The 16,744-nt window shown below is 54.4% G+C and overlaps 1 protein-coding gene across 3 annotated transcripts in view; it reads left to right on the top strand.

Moving 5' to 3' along the window:
- TLN1 (talin 1) overlaps nucleotides 1-16,744 on the top strand; it is a 35,083-nt gene that overhangs the window by 4,791 nt on the left and 13,548 nt on the right. Inside the window, exons 2-33 of one of the 3 annotated variants that reach the window (XM_071579994.1) lie at nucleotides 1,318-1,484; nucleotides 3,607-3,704; nucleotides 3,935-4,064; nucleotides 4,296-4,448; nucleotides 4,740-4,882; nucleotides 5,283-5,410; nucleotides 5,890-5,950; nucleotides 6,231-6,335; nucleotides 6,660-6,815; nucleotides 7,030-7,131; nucleotides 7,354-7,430; nucleotides 7,612-7,792; nucleotides 8,443-8,556; nucleotides 8,890-8,998; nucleotides 9,490-9,698; nucleotides 9,816-9,914; nucleotides 10,115-10,165; nucleotides 11,893-12,060; nucleotides 12,330-12,624; nucleotides 12,726-12,892; nucleotides 13,249-13,377; nucleotides 13,712-13,825; nucleotides 14,050-14,163; nucleotides 14,321-14,455; nucleotides 14,581-14,709; nucleotides 14,806-14,908; nucleotides 14,982-15,190; nucleotides 15,277-15,396; nucleotides 15,534-15,731; nucleotides 16,067-16,206; nucleotides 16,304-16,397; nucleotides 16,551-16,640. In XM_071579994.1, the coding sequence (XP_071436095.1) occupies nucleotides 1,355-1,484; nucleotides 3,607-3,704; nucleotides 3,935-4,064; nucleotides 4,296-4,448; nucleotides 4,740-4,882; nucleotides 5,283-5,410; nucleotides 5,890-5,950; nucleotides 6,231-6,335; nucleotides 6,660-6,815; nucleotides 7,030-7,131; nucleotides 7,354-7,430; nucleotides 7,612-7,792; nucleotides 8,443-8,556; nucleotides 8,890-8,998; nucleotides 9,490-9,698; nucleotides 9,816-9,914; nucleotides 10,115-10,165; nucleotides 11,893-12,060; nucleotides 12,330-12,624; nucleotides 12,726-12,892; nucleotides 13,249-13,377; nucleotides 13,712-13,825; nucleotides 14,050-14,163; nucleotides 14,321-14,455; nucleotides 14,581-14,709; nucleotides 14,806-14,908; nucleotides 14,982-15,190; nucleotides 15,277-15,396; nucleotides 15,534-15,731; nucleotides 16,067-16,206; nucleotides 16,304-16,397; nucleotides 16,551-16,640 (4,251 nt within the window). In that variant the 5' untranslated portion in view covers nucleotides 1,318-1,354. The remainder of the gene's footprint in view (nucleotides 1-1,317; nucleotides 1,485-3,606; nucleotides 3,705-3,934; nucleotides 4,065-4,295; nucleotides 4,449-4,739; nucleotides 4,883-5,282; nucleotides 5,411-5,889; nucleotides 5,951-6,230; nucleotides 6,336-6,659; nucleotides 6,816-7,029; nucleotides 7,132-7,353; nucleotides 7,431-7,611; nucleotides 7,793-8,442; nucleotides 8,557-8,889; nucleotides 8,999-9,489; nucleotides 9,699-9,815; nucleotides 9,915-10,114; nucleotides 10,166-11,892; nucleotides 12,061-12,329; nucleotides 12,625-12,725; nucleotides 12,893-13,248; nucleotides 13,378-13,711; nucleotides 13,826-14,049; nucleotides 14,164-14,320; nucleotides 14,456-14,580; nucleotides 14,710-14,805; nucleotides 14,909-14,981; nucleotides 15,191-15,276; nucleotides 15,397-15,533; nucleotides 15,732-16,066; nucleotides 16,207-16,303; nucleotides 16,398-16,550; nucleotides 16,641-16,744) is intronic. The other 2 variants (XM_071579995.1, XM_071579996.1) reach the window with 2 other exon arrangements.

A 16,744-nucleotide genomic window follows, 5' to 3' on the forward strand; every position in this document is an offset into this window, starting at 1 on the left:
TGTACAGAGGATAAACCCAAAGTAAAGGGCTCTTTGAAGCTGCATCAGGCAAGAAGGGGGCTTATTTACAGGCTTCTTTTACTTCAGTTATTTCTTTCAGATTTTACTCTGATATAAGAATATCTCAGTTCTGATTTGGTGTTATTAAATCTGGTGTTCTGAAGCTCTGTTGAGGAGTGCTCACTCTGAAGCTGCTCTATATAATCCTTCAAGCCTGAACTCCGCAGCTCCCTGAAATGAGGTTGTAGGGAGGTCAGTCTATTCTACTGTGACTGCAGTGAGAGGACTAGAGGAAATAGCCTTAAATTGAGACAGGGAGATTCAGATCAGATACTAGAAATTTTTTTTCACTGCTAAGGTGGTCAGACATTGGAATAGGTTGTCCAGTGAGGTGATGGAGTCACCATCCCTGGAGGGCATTTAAGAGGCATCTGGATCTGGTGATGAGTGATGAGGTTTAGGGTTACAGTGGTTAGTGCTGGATGGACAATTGGATTTGATCCTAAACGTCTCTTACAATCTTGATGGTGCTTTGATTCATTTCTATTCTGTGAAGCTGGTCCTTCAAGCTGGACCCGGCTCAGGTTCTGTTTCAGAAGGCATGTTGTGGCTCTTGTGTGCCCTTGCAGTGAGACCTGCCATGGCTGGTCCCTTGCACTCCTGTGCATCATCCTGTGCACAGATTCCCTTGCTGCTGCCATAGGCCCTGATCTCTGAGCACTCCCTCGGTGTATATGTTGCTTTCCACAGGTAATTATATTTAATGTGTGAGTTCAGTGTCTGGTGCCCTTATCTTGTCTCTCCAAGCAGCTTCAGGCTTTTCCGTCCCTCTGTGCTCAAGCTGCCAGCTCAGCAGTGTCTGCTGGTGCTGTGGGGTGCCCTGATAGCTTTGGGTCAAAACTTGGCTTTCCTTTTGTGGTTTCTGTGTCATGGCAAGTTTAATTATAACCCTTTCCACCATGCTCTCTCAGCTTATCTTGTGTGCTCCCACACAACTCCTTCCTCTTCTCTGGCAGCATCTCCACTGTGTACTAGCTGCTGTCACTCCCGCACCCGGCTAGAATTGGCTTTGGGACCTTGGGACGAGTAAGCAAGTGTCCCAGTGCCAGGAGGCAAGGTCCAGTGCTGGCTGGAGATCCCAGTGTCTGGAAAGTGGCATCCCTTCACAAGCTTGACAGCACAGAGTGGAGTCCTTGCTTGCCAATAGAAGTTGTGTCCTGGCTTTCAGGGAGCAAAAGTGCTGCTGGAGAAGGAGGAGGAAGGAGCCTGTGGACTGGAGGGATCAACAGTCGGAGCTCACCTGTCTGTCTTCTCCAGCAGGTGACGCAGGAGTGGGGACAGCCCAGCCGCCACCATGGTTGCCCTCTCACTGAAGATCAGCATTGGCAATGTGGTGAAGACGATGCAGTTCGAGCCCTCCACTATGGTGTACGATGCCTGCCGAATGATCCGTGAGCGGGTGCCTGAGGCCCAGATGGGACAGCGTAAGTCCATGGTGGGACTGGACTGCTGTGACAGGGCCACCCTGGCTTAGCTCCTGGCATTTCCCTGGTCTCCATTTTCTCTCCTGTCTGTGCCGCTCTGATGCTTTCCCGGAGAAGTGGTGGGATGGGGGGAGCAGGGTCCAAGTTCTCCTGCCCAGTTGAAGTGAGGATCTGAACTTCTCAGGCTCCCTCTTGACACCTCAGAAGAAATCCACGGCTTTGGAAGATGGGAAATCACATTTGAAAGTGAAACATTCGTGAACTAATTTGAGCCTACTGCCCTTTCTGTCTCTACTCCTCTGTCCTACTTGCATTCATCACTACTAGCCTGGACTAGGGGAGTTTAAACAGTTCAGGGGTCAAAGCATTTAAGTTAATTTTTCCATTCCTGGGGAATATATAGACTCCATTGGGCCTGCCCCCCACCAGCAGCTCTCTGCAAGACTTGATGCTGGTGCTCCACTACCCTTCTAAGCCTTCTCAGCTCTGGCATTTTCCTGCTGCTTCTAGGCTCACAATTAAGACTATGGCTCATGAGCTCATGACGTGACTCATGCCCACGCGGATGTGACCTGTCCCCATTGTGAATGGGGGGGGGTTTGAGCTCTGGGACACTGTCTCAGGGGCTCTCCTGGGTCCCTGCAACCCCCAAAAGCAGCTGTGCCACGGGAGAGAGACGGCAGAGAGGAGGTCAGGAGTCGTGGGAAGAGGAGGGGAAGTGTGGCGACATCTGGGAGCCACAGATTCCTTGAGGATGAAAGGAAATGCCTTCTCGCGCTGTGCCTGGCTGGTCAGCAGTCCAGTGGACCACGGCTTTCAGTTTCAGACAGGGACTGGATGTCCGTTGATGCACGGCTATACTGGTGTTGGAAAGAGCATTGCATTTCCTGCTCCTGGGCATGAGCCAGCCTTTTTATAAAAAAACTTAAAGGGAACTTCTTATTCCTGAGTTCCTTTTCAGTTGCTCACAGCTTTTCTTTTCCTATCTTCCTTGCAGCTTTTGTTTCTCTTTGTTCCCCTTAAACACTGGCACTCTAGCTCCCTTTTTGAGCTGCCCTGGTTTTTTGTCACCTTTGGGCTGGGGAGAGCTTCAGTGTAACTTTCCAGCTCTGCTTTTGCTCTGACTCAGGAAGAGCCTCTCCCTGCCCAACCTATGGATCTGGGGCAAGCTGCTCAGTTTTCAGTGCTTTAGAGTTACCCTCTTGGAATTTGCTTTGAAAACAGTTTGCGTTTTTCTTCGGATTTTTTTACTTTAAAAATAAAATGGCAAGCCGGTGTGATTTTTCTGCTCCCTGTTTAGTAGGATCCTAACGGCAGTGTTAGCCAGGCAGGCGCAGGGCGGCTCAGGAATTTGTCCCTCCCCAAAGAGAGATGCCAACAAGATGACGAGTTATAAACATAGCCAACCAAGACAGCCTGCGGCAAAGGGTTGTTGCAGAGGTGGAGAAGGACCTTTCCAGGGCAAGGCCAGGCGTGGTCCTGGCTTCTTTCAGCATGAAAACACGACTACCCCTGTGGGTTTGAGCTGAGGTGCCACAGCCCAGACTCCAGCAGCAGCACTTTCACCAGCCTCAAGGGAGCAGGCCTCTTCCATAAACAGAGGAGTCCTAGCAATTCTAGTCTCACACCAAAGTTCCATCATTTAAATAGTCTCTCCCTGTATCTTTTCGAACTCCACCATGCCCTGGGGAAATGCAGATCCAGCCACGACTGAGTACTCAACCTGTGAATTGCCTTGATTTTATAGACCAGTTCCCAGCACCCTTCCTGGTGATCCAAGATCTTATTACCTTGCTTTCACCACTACTACACATTACACTGAAGATTTCAGAAGGCTGTCAGCCACAACCACAAGCTCTTCCTTCTGTTGTGTCTGTCAGTTCCAAGTTGGGTGTTGCGTAGGCATGCTTCAGATGATTTTTTCCATAGATAACTGTGCTAAAACATGCACCTCAGCTTGCTTGCCAGCTTTGTTGCCCACTCGTTAGGTTTAGACTCCAGTGTTCGCAGTGCTACTGTGCTTCATGGGTTGCACTGATGCCTGTCTCTGGGCACAGACTGGTCTCTTGGTCCCCATGTCCTGTTCAGGACTTCCCTGACAGAGACTGTACCTGTTTTTTAGCCAATGATTTTGGGCTGTTCCTCTCGGATGAAGACCCAAAGAAGGGGATCTGGTTGGAGGCTGGGAAGGCTCTGGACTACTACATGCTTCGCAATGGGGTAAGTGTTTGTCCCACGTCCTTCCAGCTGGTACCTGCCTTGGCTCCACAGTTGGATGTGCCTGCAGTGTGGAGGTGGTGTGGGTGCCCTACTGCCTTGCATCGTGTCATGCAGCACGTTGTATCCCCTCACAATTACACTGGGCATATTGGAGCTGTTGGTGTTACAGTGTGATACGGGTTCCATGCACTGGTTCCACTGCTGGGAGCTGTGCTGTGCTGTGCCTGCAGGATACCATGGAATACAAGAAGAAGCAGCGGCCCCTGAAGATCCGCATGCTGGATGGAACAGTGAAAACAGTGATGGTGGATGACTCCAAAACTGTCACAGACATGCTCATGACAATCTGTGCCCGAATTGGTGAGAGGGGAGGGCAGCAACGGTGGGGAAGAAGGGAGGTGGGGAGACCTGACTGCATCTGACAGGGTACTGGGTGAGTGGCAGCAACTCTGTGGCAGATGGCCTGGCAGCAAGGGTGTCCAAGGGGTGTGTGGCACTGGGGAAGGGGCACTGCTCAGCACGCTGGCATTGCTCCGTGCGTTGTGTTTGGCAGCAAAGTCATCCTGAGTTTGGTTCTCTGCTCTCCTGCAGGCATCACCAACTATGATGAATACTCGCTTGTTCGGGAGATTATGGAAGAGAAGAAGGAGGAGGTTACTGGTACCCTCAAGAAGGACAAGACCCTGCTGCGAGATGAGAAGAAGATGGAGAAGCTCAAGCAGAAGTTGCACACAGATGATGAGTGTAGGTGCCTGGATGTGCTGGGGATGGGGTCACCCTGTGCTGAGGGTTGCAGAGAGAGGAGCAGGGACTCCTTCAAGGAGAAGAGCCGATCAGGGGAGTGTAGAGGACTGTGATGAGGGAATGTGTGCCCACACATCCTGGAGTGTCTCCTGCCTGGGGTCCAGGGCAGAAGGGTGACAGGTGGGAAGCCTGAGGCAGACATCCATTTCTCGCTCCTCATAAGCAGCCCTAGGGCTGGGACCAGCCCTGCCTCAGTGCCTGTCCCTGCTCATGCCCTGGCATTGCTTGCAGTGAATTGGCTGGACCATGGCCGGACCCTTCGTGAACAAGGCATTGATGACAACGAAACGCTACTGCTGCGGCGCAAGTTCTTCTACTCTGACCAAAACGTAGACTCGCGAGATCCTGTGCAGCTCAACCTGCTCTACGTGCAGGTACAGCTTCCCAGAGCACCTGGCTTCACTGCCTTGTGCCAGCCTCTGGCTGGTGGCTGAACGTTTTGTTGGAAGCCACCATGGAGGGTACTTCAGAATAGCCAGTTATCTCCTGGGTAAGAGCCAGTGCTGGCAATCCTAGCCCTGCCCACATTGTACTCCAGAGCTCTCCAGGGAATGCAATGACAGCTCTGTCTGGTAGGCACAATCCTCCTGAAGTCCTGCTGCTGTTCCTCTCCCAGGCTTGATGCTGTCCCTGCAGGGGACAGCCTGGTCCTAGATCCTCCTGTTTTTCAGGGCCACTTAAGTCTGGAAAACAGGTCGTGCTTGGTGTGGAGGGGAGCAATGGCACAGCTGCGTGACTGCCCAGCCCACAGCAGTGTTTTCTATTCGCACACAGGCTCGTGATGACATCCTGAACGGTTCCCACCCTGTCTCCTTTGACAAAGCCTGCGAGTTTGCTGGACATCAGTGCCAGATCCAGTTCGGGCCACACAACGAACAGAAGCACAAGCCTGGCTTTCTGGAGTGAGTGTCCTGAGGAGCCCCATGGCTTGTCTCGAAGGGGCTGGAGCACTTTGCCAGCACCTAGTGCCCCACTGCCCTGTGGGGCTCTGTGGGTTTGGATGTCTCTGGTGCAATCCTTCTCCTCCCTTATAGCGCAGTGCCCAAGTGTGGAGATCCACACCAGCTGCAAAGTGTGCTAGCACCCCACCCGGCCATTCTGCTCCCTCTGGTACCCTGACAGGGACATACAGACAGCTCTAATGGGTGGCCCCCTTGACCTGTCCTGATGGTGCACAGAGAGCTGCATCCTCAGCCCCTCCATCCCACTTTTAGCTAGGGCAATTCCAAGGGTAGCTTTCATAGCTGCAGTGACCTCTCCCACATCCATCCTGCTCTCAAAAACTTCCAGCTCATACCCCCTGGCAGGGGTTTATCCAAAGCTTTAGGCTGGGCCTCTTCATAGTCTGTTGCTAACAACTGGCTTGGCCGTCTCTTGGCAGGCTCAAGGATTTCTTGCCTAAGGAGTACATCAAGCAGAAAGGGGAGCGCAAGATCTTCATGGTATGTCCAGTGGGGAGGTAGGAAGCTGACCTTTTTGCTCCTTCTGACTAAAGGTTGAGGCTGCTACTGTTGCAGGAGGCAGCACATAGCAGTCTGATGGGTAAAAAACAGGAGCAGGACGAGCTCTAGGTGGGTAGACAAGGCAGCTCCTGAGGTATTCCAGAGATCAGAGGGATGCTGTAACAGGGGCAGGGGATGATGGTGGGATAGGGAGAGCCCAGAAGGCTATGCATAGATGGGACTGTGGAGCTACTGCAGTGTTCTGTCTTTGTTGTTGCAGGCTCACAAGAACTGCGGGAACATGAGTGAGATTGAGGCCAAAGTTCGCTATGTGAAACTTGCCCGTTCCCTCAAGACCTATGGGGTCTCCTTCTTCCTGGTCAAGGTACAGCAGCAGTCCCCCTGATCCCACTTATCACCAACGAAAATTCCTCTTCTTCAGCATCCATCCATTGTGTCTCCAGCTACTACACCTGAACCCAAGTTGCTCCAGTTTTCCCTGCCCACCTCTCCTTCTTGCCTTTCCCTGTGCACTGCCTTCCTACTCCTTCCTACTTGCTTTCTCTCATTTTCAAGCTCCATGTAATGGCTGTGACCAACAGAAAGTGTGGCCTTGGGGGTGTTTGGTAGCCACAGGAGACCTCAAAGGTCTCTACCTGGATGGATCCGTCCCAAGGATAGCCCACAGCCCTTCTGTTGTGACCCACAGGAGAAGATGAAGGGGAAGAACAAGCTGGTGCCACGGCTGCTTGGAATCACTAAGGAGTGTGTGATGCGTGTGGACGAGAAAACCAAGGAAGTGATTCAAGAGTGGAGCCTGACCAACATTAAGCGTTGGGCAGCCTCGCCCAAGAGCTTCACCCTGGTAGGGGCCAGCACTTGGTCCTCCACACTTCCTCCCCAGTAGTGGCCCCATGAGGGGCTGCTCTCACTCCACCCCCTCTTGCCTTGCTGTCCTCTGGTGCCTCTTCTGGCTCTTGCTCTAGAGGCTGGCGCTTGAGTGCTTAGCACATACCAGAGGGGCTCAGGGTGGCTGCCAGTGCCCTGCTCCAGTGCTACCCTGTGCCCTGCTGTTGCAGGATTTTGGAGATTACCAGGATGGTTACTACTCAGTGCAGACGACAGAGGGGGAACAGATTGCACAACTGATCGCTGGCTACATCGATATCATCCTCAAAAAGGTGAGGCTGTGCTGAGAAGGGCACTGATAACTCATTCCTCTCTAGAGAAGGGTGCAGGGTGCCCCTTCCAATTGCCTCCAGACAGCCATTGGCACATAGTACTTCTGGGAGAACTGGAGACAGGGCAGGGGAGCCCTGCAGCTCTGGTACTGTCTGGGCTGCAGGAGGAGGGGAAGGTGGGAGGTATGTCCTGTCTGACACGCCTTCTCTTTCCATCAACAGAAAAAGAGTAAAGACCACTTTGGACTGGAGGGGGATGAGGAGTCCACCATGCTGGAAGACTCAGTGTCTCCACAGAAGTAAGTTTTCCAGGAGCAAGACAGCTGCCAAGCAGAAATTAAACAGAGAGTGGGCTCCAGCCAGGCTTGCAGCACAGCAGATGTGGAGGAAATACTGCCAGTCCTTTGGTGCCAGTCCTCCCACAGAGCCTGTTTCTGGGGTTGTGGGCATCCCTTCATGTGGTATTTCTTCCCATTTCAGGTCGACAGTCTTGCAGCAGCAGTTTAACTGTGTAGGCAAGGCAGAGCTGGGCTCAGTGGCCCTGCCAGCCATCATGCGGACAGGGGCTGGAGGGCCTGAAAACTTCCAGGTTGGCACGATGCCACAGCCTCAATTGCAAGTCACCAGTGGCCAGATGCACCGAGGGCACATGCCTCCCCTGGTAAGCTCTCCCTGTACTCACCACAGGGCACAAACTCGGAGACGTGCCTGTTGAGCTTCTGTAGACCCATCCATCTCATCTGTTTGAGTCCATGGCCAGGCACTGCCTTCCTGTGAAGGTCAGGGGCTCTGTGCTGCTGGCTTCATGTCCTTGCTGGTCTGGGTGAGCTGGTGTCCTTCTGCACCCTCTCTGCAAACTTGAGCTACACCCCAGCATTTTGCCCTGGTTGGCAACTGCAGCCTCTCCTTGAGGCTGTACCCACTAGTGTTGTAGTTTGCAGCAGAGCCCAGTGCCTTGCCTTGGTGCCCCCACATCCTCTACAGCTGGAGAAGCACTTGGAAAAGGCCAAGGAGGCTGATTTCTTTGGCCATATGCAGCCTGCTATGCAGGCTTGCTCTAAAAGCCTTATGAGATCCTGTAGCATCTGCTCCCCACTCTCCAAGAGCTAGTTGACTGTTGAGACTTGCTTGTACCTATAGTGGAATGTGGCATTTCCCAGTAGGAGGTGCTGAGTGAGTCCCCCTTTTTGGTAAGTGTATCTCACTTTGTGGAGACTTACGTAGACTTGTCACCAACAGTTGCTGGGGACCAAAATATTTAAGCCTGGATTTCAAGCCTTCAGCATACCTTGGTCTGTCTCTGTGTTGCAGACCTCTGCCCAGCAAGCCCTGACGGGCACCATCAACTCCAGCATGCAGGCTGTGCACGCAGCCCAGGCCACACTGGACGACTTTGAGACCTTGCCGCCCCTTGGGCAGGATGCTGTGAGTGCTGGGTGAAGGTGGTGTGCTGGGGGTGGACCTTGCTGGAGGTTGTTGGGTGGGCTGGGTGAGGCTGGTCACATTCCCAAAAGTTGCAGCAGCCCCTGGGAAGATCTGCTGCCTGATAACGAGATGATGTTGTATCCTACTATGGGGACAGACATGGAGGGGACACTTGGATATGTTCCTTGGTCAGTATGGATTGGAGAGTTTTGGGTGGTCACAGGTCTTTCTTCTTTTCCTTATATTCTCTACCCTCCATTTCTCTGTGTGAGCGTGTGTACAGCTCCCCACCACCTCTACCACCATCTCCTGTTCCTGTTCTCCCCATTTCAGGCATCCAAAGCTTGGCGCAAAAACAAGATGGATGAGTCAAAGCATGAGATCCACTCCCAGGTGGATGCTATCACTGCTGGCACAGCCTCGGTGGTCAACCTCACTGCAGGTGTGTGGAGGGTTGGAGAAGAGGGATGCCCCAGTTCTGGAGAAGGCTCGTAATCTGGCTGAAGGGTGGGTCTCCTGCCCTCCATCATAGACTGGAGGAGCCAGCTTGCCCCAGCTAGAACTAAATCACCCCCAAATGCTGCTAATGTCCCTATAGGGCTGGCCATCAGCCCCAGCTCACCTGGCTTTTAGACCCCTTTCCCTGCCCAGTCCAATCCTTCCTCCCAATCCTTTGCTGATGAGCCATGATCTAGACCAGGCACATGTTGTCCAGTCCCTGCCATAGCTCCAGGCACAGCCATGGAATGGTGCAGCTCTCTTTTCCCAGGCTCTCCTGCCAAATCTCAGTGGATGCAACAGCTTTTCAGGCTCAGAAGCCAGGTCTCTCCCACTATTCCCAGAACGGAAAACCACATCAGTGATAGGCATGGGGATCCTCTTGGAGCATCACCTGAAGTGCATCCCATCCTGACTTGTCTTCTTCCTGTGCAGGGGATCCAGCAGACACAGACTACACCGCTGTGGGCTGCGCTGTTACCACCATCTCTTCCAACCTGACGGAGATGTCCAAGGGTGTGAAACTGCTGGCGGCGTTGATGGAGGACGAGGGAGGGAATGGGCGGCAGCTTCTGCAGGCAGCCAAGAACCTGGCGAGCGCTGTCTCAGACCTGCTGAAAACAGCACAGCCTGCCAGCGCTGAGGTGTGGGGCAGGAGGTGCTGTGGGTCCAAGAGGAAGGGGGAAGCCAAGAGGAACCACTGAGTGAAGTTTTAGGGCTTACTCACGAGCCCAGTGTTGACTATGCCATGTTCCTTGCAGCCTCGCCAAAACCTTCTGCAGGCTGCTGGCCTCGTGGGCCAGACCAGCGGGGAGCTGCTGCAGCAGATCGGAGAGAGTGACACTGACCCCCGGTTCCAGGTGAGTGCACCCAGCAGCAACCAGGCACATACACTCCCTAAAACCATCAGCCTTTGCACAGCACCTGGCAGGAGGGCTGTGGCGCAAAGCATGTCCAGTACACGGCAGTGACTTTGTGAGGGAGGGGACAGGCCATTGCCCATCTCTGTCCCTAGTGCCACTGTGATATAACACCTGGTATCTTGTGGATTCCCATGTAGATCGCAGAAAGCCGGTGTGCTTGGATCCTGCCTGCTTCCGAACCAAAGACGGTAAAACAGGGCTGTAGGCATTGCTTGGTGATCTCCAACACGAGGGGTGTTCCTCTGGGAACTGTCACCTGAATTCTTTGGAGAAGGGCTCTTGAAAAATTATGCTTTTCTGATGCTTAGCTTTCAGAAGTCCATACATTCGGGTCGCTGCTTGACCAAGTGCTGCTCTAGGAGGCCTCCCTTGCAGCCACCTCAGCTCCTGCCTGCTGCTCTCTGCCTATGGGAGCTGCCTGCCTGCCCTTATCAAAGGCCCAGAATGGCTGGAACCTTGTGGGGAGGTTTTAGATGAGCTGGCTTCCAGCTGGCTTGCTTTCCCACGACTACTCCTTCCAGTACAAGGGAGGTTAGCACACTGTCCTGGGCAGGAGGATCCAGCCATAGTATAGTTCAAAACAGACTCAAGAAATAAGGAGTTTCTGTTCATGACAGCCACACAGCCTTGACATGTGCAGAAAGGCCTTGACAGATATCCAAGGAGACGCAGAAATCTAGCACCAGGGCTGAAAGCCGTGCTTGACCAGACAGCAGTGCCAATACAGAGCATTTCCAAGAGGCAGATATAGGACCTGGAAGACAATTTGCAGTCGTGCAGCAGTATGTTCTGCCTCACAGCTAGCAGACCCGAGTGTATCTGCTTCATTCCTTGGGCTCAGATGCAGTGGTCTGGGTACTCTGAGAATTGGTGCATGCACTCTTTGGTCTTTCCTCCTGTCTCAAACGGTGGTGGATTGCAGGGGGAGTAGTCTTGGCTTGCAGAAGGCAAAGGGATGCTGTGACACCTTTGGTTTCATGGCTGGAGGTTTACCTGTCATGGGTTGCAGGGCTGCTCACTGTGAGCATGCACATAGCAGGAGGTTGGCAGGTACAGCAGGCACAGAGCCCTGCTCTGCCTACCAGGGTCTTTGCCCCAGGCATTTCCTGTTTAGCACTAGTGCTGCAAGCCTGGCAAGGTGCCACAAAGGCTAATCCTGAGGGCTGCAATATGCTGTCATGTCTGGTGCCCTGCAGGAAAGCAGTTTTCCATGTTGGTTGCTGCCTGGTCCATGCTGGCAGGGTGGCCCCATGGCTTTCATGCCACTCGGGGGAGAGGAGCCTGGTTGTCTTGTCATATCTCACCTTTAGCCCCAAGAATAACAGCAGAGATGTAGCACATGAGCCAGCAAGCTAGAATAGAAAATGCCTAGCATGCCTGCAGTACAGGTGACCAGTGTGGGAGCATCTGTTCACGTCTTGATAGTAGGATGAGCCAATGGGATGAGCCCCCAGGCTGGCAGCTGTCCCCAGTGTGACTGTACCATGGCTGGCTTGTGTCTGCCAGTTGACTGGAAGGGTTTGTCATTTTGTTGTTCTGTTCAAATGTTTGCAAGCCCCATGCAAATCCAGGCAGTGCCAGTTGTACAATCAAGAAAGGATGGTTGCCTGAGGATTGGGTGTTTGAGTGATTCTGAGTATTGCCTGAGTTGCTGTGGGTGGTGTTCGTGGTAGTGTAAGGCTGCATCTCAGAGCCAGGCTACAGCCTCAGTGCTAGCTGTACCATACAGAAGGACTGGGGTCAAGGTGTTGCCAGCCATTCCAGGTATTCAGTGCTGCTGGTGCTGGGACAGAGTGGATGAAAGGCCCCCGAGAGCTCACATTTCCCCTCTGAATATTTCACGAGAGCCCTGCAAATGGCTGTGGCTGCTCCTACTGCCATGGCTGCCTCGCTGACCCTTTCTGTCCTCTCCCAGGACATGCTTATGCAGCTGGCAAAGGCAGTGGCCAGTGCTGCTGCTACACTGGTGCTCAAAGCCAAGAATGTGGCTCAGAAAACAGAAGACGCAGCGCTGCAGACACAGGTGATCGCTGCGGCCACCCAGTGTGCCCTCTCCACCTCCCAGCTGGTGGCTTGCACCAAGGTAAGCAGCTAGGTTAACCCTTGTCTCACTGTGACTGTAAGCTTCACCTAGCTGTGGGGGTCCTTGGTATGCCAGAACAACATGTCCTAAGGCAGGACATTGGGAGTCTGACACAGGAAGTGGGGGCTGCCTCAGGCTGTGGTCCTTGCCACTGTGCTCAAGCAGTGAGTATCCTCTTTGGAGGAGCAGAGATTTGGGATAGCTGTCCCTGCACAACCCCTGCAAGGAGGCCACCACACTTGCTGCCCAACCTTTCTCCTCCCTTCCAGGTTGTGGCACCCACTATCAGTTCCCCAGTCTGCCAGGAGCAACTGATCGAGGCTGGCAAGTTGGTGGCCAAGTCGGCTGAGGGCTGTGTGGAGGCCTCCAAGGCAGCCACCAGTGATGACCAGCTCCTGCAGCAGGTGGGGGTGGCAGCCACAGCTGTCACCCAGGCCCTCAATGACCTACTGCAGCACATCAAGCAGCACGCCTTGGGTGGGCAGCCCATTGGGCGCTACGACCAGGCCACTGACACCATTCTCAATGTCACCGAGAATATATTCAGCTCCATGGGCGATGCAGGTGAGACCAGCTGATGACAACCACAGTAGAGCATGGTGGATAGTGAGGTACTGGAGAGCCCTGAGGGTTTGCTAATGGGCCACACTTCCGTTCTGTTCCAGGGGAGATGGTGCGCCAGGCTCGTATTCTGGCTCAGGCCACCTCTGATCTGGTCAATGCCATCAAAGCTGATGCTGAGGGAGAGACTGACCTGGAGAATTCACGCAAACTTCTGAGTGCAGCCAAGATCCTGGCTGATGCCACTGCCAAGATGGTGGAGGCTGCAAAGGTCAGTGCATGGGGGGAGGATGGTTGCTGACTTTGGTCTCCAGCCTTGTCCAGTGCTATTGACTCAGGGCTGGGGAGGCGATGAGCGGCCCCTGGGTGGGGCAGCAGTTCCCAGAGTAAGGGTCCTGTGCAGTAGGGTGGGCTTGTCCCAGAGCTGTGGGTGATAGCAGAGGAGCTGTTACCACTCCTGCTGCTGGGCTCTAGCGTGGAGGCTTTGGGTATTTCCCCAGCACCTTAAGCAGCTGGGGCTGCCTTGTGGATAGCTCCCCTGGCATCGAGCCAGAGCACAGGTGGTGCTTCAGCAAGACAAGGGACTCTGGCCCCTGCAAGGTGTGATGGTTTTTCTGCTCTCTCCAGGGAGCTGCAGCCCACCCGGACAGTGAGGAGCAGCAGCAGCGGCTGCGCGAAGCAGCAGAGGGGCTCCGTATGGCAACCAACGCTGCAGCCCAAAACGCCATCAAGAAGAAGCTCGTACACAAGCTGGAGGTGAGATGCTGGGCAAGGATCTGCGGAGAACAAACAGGCACAGTTAGTGAGCAAGACCTGTCCAGTAGTCCCCCACATTCCTGCACTTTACAGGGGAATAAAGTCCTTTTCATGTACAGTGTCTTCACTGTGTCACACAAAGACCTCCCTTCCCTTCCCTTGCCTGCACCCTGTTGCTTTGGGGTGCTGGGCATGGAGGGTGCTGGAGATGCTTCAGTGTCACAGATGTAGCCCCAGGAGAAATTGTTTAGAGGAGCTGGGCCCTGGTGAGTAGGGTGGTGGCTTGAGGCAGACTGCCCTGCCACCAGTGTTAACTCGTTCCTCCCTCTGCTAGCACGCAGCCAAGCAGGCCGCTGCCTCGGCCACCCAGACCATTGCCGCTGCACAGCATGCCTCCTCCTCCAACAAGAACCCTGCTGCACAGCAGCAGCTGGTGCAGAGCTGCAAGGTAAGGGCCTGGGCCTGGGCCTGGGCCTGACGTCTCCTGTGCTCCCTCTCCCCATCCCATCTCCCATCAGCCATGCTGGGGCTTCATGCGCAGCCACAGTGGGCAAGACAGGTCCTTGGGGTCATCACTCAGGTCTCCCAGGAGCCCATGTTTTGATTGCTAGTTCTGGTTTGGATCCATCTTCTTTCGACCAGGCCTCTCTAGTGATGCTTTTTCTCTGACAGGTGGTGGCAGAGCAGATCCCGATGCTGGTGCAGGGTGTGCGAGGAAGCCAGTCCCAGCCAGACAGCCCCAGTGCCCAGCTGGCTCTTATTGCTGCCAGCCAGAACTTCTTGCAGGTATCTGTGCTGCCCAGAGCCTGCCATGCCAGCTCTGTTATTACAGTTTTTCCTACTGTGCCTGGCCCTCCTAAGATACTGGGAGACCTTCTACACACATTCAGCTGACACACTGTGTGTTCATCCCCGTCTCACTGTTGTTTTTTTGGCCTGACAGCCTGGTGGGAAGATGGTAGCTGCAGCCAAGGCCACAGTCCCCACCATCACGGACCAAGCCTCTGCAATGCAGCTCAGCCAGTGTGCCAAGAACTTGGCTGCAGCTCTGGCTGAGCTCCGCACAGCTGCCCAGAAGGTGAGAGGCTGGGTCCCATCCTGCAGCAGGACCCTGGCTGTGCAGAGCAGGGGAGGACAGTGGGGACAGCCCAGTGGGGTGGGCTCAGCAGTCACATGTTCACCTTCCCTTCTGGCCCATCACAGGCTCAGGAGGCATGTGGACCACTGGAGATAGACTCTGCACTGGGTCTGGTGCAGAGCCTGGAGAGGGACTTGCAGGAAGCCAAGGCAGCTGCCCGTGATGGCAAGCTCAAGCCTCTGCCAGGAGAGACGGTGAGGGCACAAGGAAGGGTGTCTCAGGGTGATGCAGGGTGGACTCAGGCAGGGGAATTGCAGCTTACCAACATGTCACAACTCATCCCCCTGTAGATGGAGAAGTGTGCCCAGGACCTGGGGAACAGCACCAAAGCTGTCAGCTCTGCCATCGCTCACCTCTTGGGAGAGGTGGCCCAGGGCAATGAGAACTATACAGGTACTGGCCTCTACAGCAGAGCTGGGAAGGGGGGGCACTGAGCTGATGGGCACTGACATCTCCATCCCTCCAGGAATTGCTGCCCGGGAAGTAGCCCAGGCCCTGCGCTTACTCAGCCAGGCTGCCCGTGGTGTGGCAGCCAACACCTCCGACCCTCAGGCACAGAATGCCATGCTGGAGTGTGCCAGCGACGTCATGGATAAAGCCAACAACCTCATTGAGGAGGCGCGGAAAGCAGTGGCCAAGCCTGGTGACCCAGAAAGCCAGCAGCGTCTGGCGCAGGTGGGGAGAAGGGGTACCCTGGTCAGACTGTGGGGGGGGACATGAGGCTGGCTGGGAGATGGCAACCGCTCTTTGCCTCTCTGCAGGTGGCCAAGGCAGTGTCGCAGGCCCTGAATCGCTGTGTTAACTGCCTGCCAGGGCAGCGAGACGTGGATGCTGCCATCCGCATGGTGGGAGAAGCCAGCAAGAGGCTGCTCGCAGATTCGGTGAGCCAAAGTGGAAGGTCCTGGGCAAGGCAGTCCAGCTGCATCAGATTCCTCTAGTGTACTCCAAAGCATGTGCCAGATTTTCATCTTTACCTCCATTCACCTTGCTGCCTCTCCTAACTCTTTCCTCCTTCCAGTTCCCTCCCAGCACCAAGAGCTTCCAGGAAGCACAGAGCCAACTGAACCGGGCGGCTGCGGGGCTCAACCAATCAGCCAATGAGCTTGTGCAGGCATCACGTGGCACCCCTCAAGACCTGGCCAAGTCCTCTGGCAAATTTGGACAGGACTTCAATGAGTTCCTGCAAGCAGGAGTGGAGATGGCCAGTCAGTCCCCGGTGAGAGTAAATGCCTGTTGGGCTGTCCTGCATACAGTGAGAGGTTTGGGATGCCTGAGAAGGTGGCTGACCACAGGCAGGGTGGCCAAGGCAGTGGTGGTTAGGGTGACTGTGGCCAATGCTGCCAGTGGGATGGGGTCTGGAGCTGTGCAAAACCACAGCAGCAAGGAAAAGGTGGCTTGGGTTACTTTGGTGAGAATTGCTGTCATATTCTTGCTGTTGGCAAACAAGTTGGATGAAGGGAACTGGCTCAGCTTGAAAATCACTGGAGAAGACCCAAGGTGGGTGTGGACTTTGGAAACCTGTTACAAATAACCCTTCTTGGCTCCTTGCAGAGTAAGGAAGACCAGGCGCAGGTAGTGTCAAACTTAAAGAGCATCTCCATGTCCTCCAGCAAGTTGCTGCTGGCGGCAAAGGCTCTGTCTGCTGACCCAGCCGCCCCCAACCTCAAGAATCAGCTGGCAGCGGCAGCACGGTAGGAGGAACTGCTCCATGAGAGCTGCTGGCCACTGCAGTGGACTTAGATGGTGGGGCAGGCACTGATCCATGGGTCTTTCTTGTGTGCCTGGCAGGGCTGTGACCGACAGCATTAATCAGCTGATCACCATGTGCACCCAGCAGGCCCCCGGCCAGAAGGAGTGTGACAATGCACTGCGGGAGCTGGAGGTGAGAACCTACATCTTAATGAGATAGAGAAGGGGCTGAGATGCTGGGGAAGGGGAAGCTGTGCCCCATGCCAAGGGGCAGGAGAAAGTGAGGAGGAGATTCAAGTGAAGGATGCAGAACCTTCATCTGGACGTGACCTCTTTGTCCCTGCAGACGGTGAAGGAGCTGTTGGAGAACCCCACCCAGACTGTCAATGACATGTCCTACTTCAACTGCCTTGACAGTGTCATGGAGAACTCCAAGGTGAGCCCTGATCCAGGAATGGAGGTTTGAGGAAGGGCACTGAGGATTTGGGAAGTATGTGGGGGCAAAGCGAAAGTTTGTTCCTCCTTCACTGATGAAGCACA

This window comes from Pithys albifrons, chromosome Z, assembly GCF_047495875.1.
Source record: "Pithys albifrons albifrons isolate INPA30051 chromosome Z, PitAlb_v1, whole genome shotgun sequence".
Taxonomy (NCBI): domain Eukaryota; kingdom Metazoa; phylum Chordata; class Aves; order Passeriformes; family Thamnophilidae; genus Pithys; species Pithys albifrons.